At 45.0% G+C, this 1811-nt stretch overlaps 1 protein-coding gene across 1 annotated transcript in view; it reads left to right on the forward strand.

Moving 5' to 3' along the window:
- The window catches only part of LEPR (leptin receptor), a 28340-nt gene that overhangs the window by 15929 nt on the left and 10600 nt on the right, over positions 1–1811 (forward strand). Inside the window, 1 exon segment of the mRNA XM_057385949.1 lies at positions 35–170. Within this exon segment, the coding sequence (XP_057241932.1) occupies positions 35–170 (136 nt within the window).

Consider the following 1811-nt stretch of genomic DNA (forward strand, 5'->3'; position numbering starts at 1 on the left):
TTTTTGTGGTAACTGTTGTCTCTTAATTAATCAGCTGTCAATGTCTTTTAATTAGACATGGATTTTAATATCTCCTGTGAGACTGATGGGTACTTAACTAAAATGACTTGCAGATGGTCTGCAAACCCAACCAYCTCGCTCCTGGGGAGTTTGCAGTTCAGATATTACAGGTATGGATGGCTTCGAATTCTCCTTTTATGTTTGGAAAGCATTGCTCAAAATGCTGTTGTGTCAAAGAATTCTGGATAAATGTAATTATAAAATTAGCAATTTCCTTAAGGGGGATTTATCTGTGTGCAGGAAGGCAACCAGAGATACCTCAGGATGGAACAGATCTTATTTTAAGGTTTTTCAGCATTTTTAAAACTCTTTGGGAGCCAGTTCTCTTAAAGCAGTTTCCTTGGATCAGTTATAGAAATGATTCCAGTTGTTCCTATCTACAAATTGTAGGGAAATAAAGGAAAAGCCCATTCCAGGTGGGAATGCCTGGCCTGGGGGAGCTGTGGAATCCCTGTCCTTGGAGATTTTCAGATCCCACCTGGATGGGAGCCTGGGCAGCTCCATCTGATTTGATCTGAACCCTGCTCTGAGATAGGACTTGATACCTCCTGAGGCCTCTGTTCACTCTTTGATTTCTCTATAATTCTCTATTTTTTTTCCTATATACAGACAGATAAAAATAGGGGATGAAATAAATTCATTTCAAAATGGGAAAAAAATCCTGCTTAGAGAATCAAACCTTAGCTCAGGGAGAGAATATTGCTTTGTGAAGGCAGCAGCTTTGGCTGCAGCAATTCCCAGGATCCCAGATTGGTTTGGGTTGGGAGGGAGCTCAAAGCTCATCCCATTCCACCCCTGATATATTGAGCTTGAGAGTTTCCTAGATCCACACAGACAGACAGATAGACAACCCTTCCTGAGACAAACAAATCCATCATTTTCCTGGACTGGAGGTGCAGAAATTTTGGCAAACAACTTCCATCAGCTCTGAGGGCCTAATCCTTTGGGAAGCCAGGCTGTGTTCTCTGTTGGAGGTGAAGTTTTGTATTACCCTGGTGCCCAGGTGAATATTTCTCAGGGTTTTGTGGAATAAKTGGAATGCTGAAAACTTCAAGTGGAGGCTTTTGGGGCAGGATTAATGCCTGGCTGAGTGCTAAGGTAGGTTTTGTTTCAACTGCTTTCCCAAATATGAATATAATGAGTGCCCTGCTGGGCAGGGAGGTGGGAATAAAACCCCTGCTGCTCATCGTGCCTCTTCTTCCCACGTTTTCACTGCTCAGGTTTTGCTAAAAATGTAATTTTCTAGTGGGAGGTGATAATGTGTGGATTTGTTAGYGCTCCTGCTGGATCAAACAGTGACATTAACACCGCCTGCAAATCCTTCCCAGATGCTGCTGATCCTTCTTTTTGTCCTTTTTGGGTTTTTTTTTGGCTGTTTGTTCAGAGTAAGAGCTGAAAGAAGAGACTGCAATGAAATTGCTGCTGCTGCTGCACCTTGGAGCTGGAAGGCAGCCGTGCTGTGCTGTGTGTGATGATTTGGCTGCCGGGTTTTGTTTGGGTTGGGCTGTTCCTCTGTGCTTGGGGCTGCCAACAGCATGGATCATCCAGTGGGAGCTGAGAATTCCATCACAAACGTCCCACAGCAGCAGGGATCATCCAGTGGGAGCTGAGAATTCCATCACAAACGTCCCACAGCAGCAGGGATCATCCAGTGGGGCAGGGAATTTCATCCCAAACCAACAGCAGGGATCATCCAGTGGGGCAGGAATGCCATCCCAAACCTCCCACAGCAGCAGGGATCATCCAGTGGG

This window comes from Malurus melanocephalus, unplaced genomic scaffold (assembly GCF_030028575.1).
Source record: "Malurus melanocephalus ecotype Western Australia unplaced genomic scaffold, MMel_1.1 scaffold_891, whole genome shotgun sequence".
NCBI lineage: Eukaryota > Metazoa > Chordata > Aves > Passeriformes > Maluridae > Malurus > Malurus melanocephalus.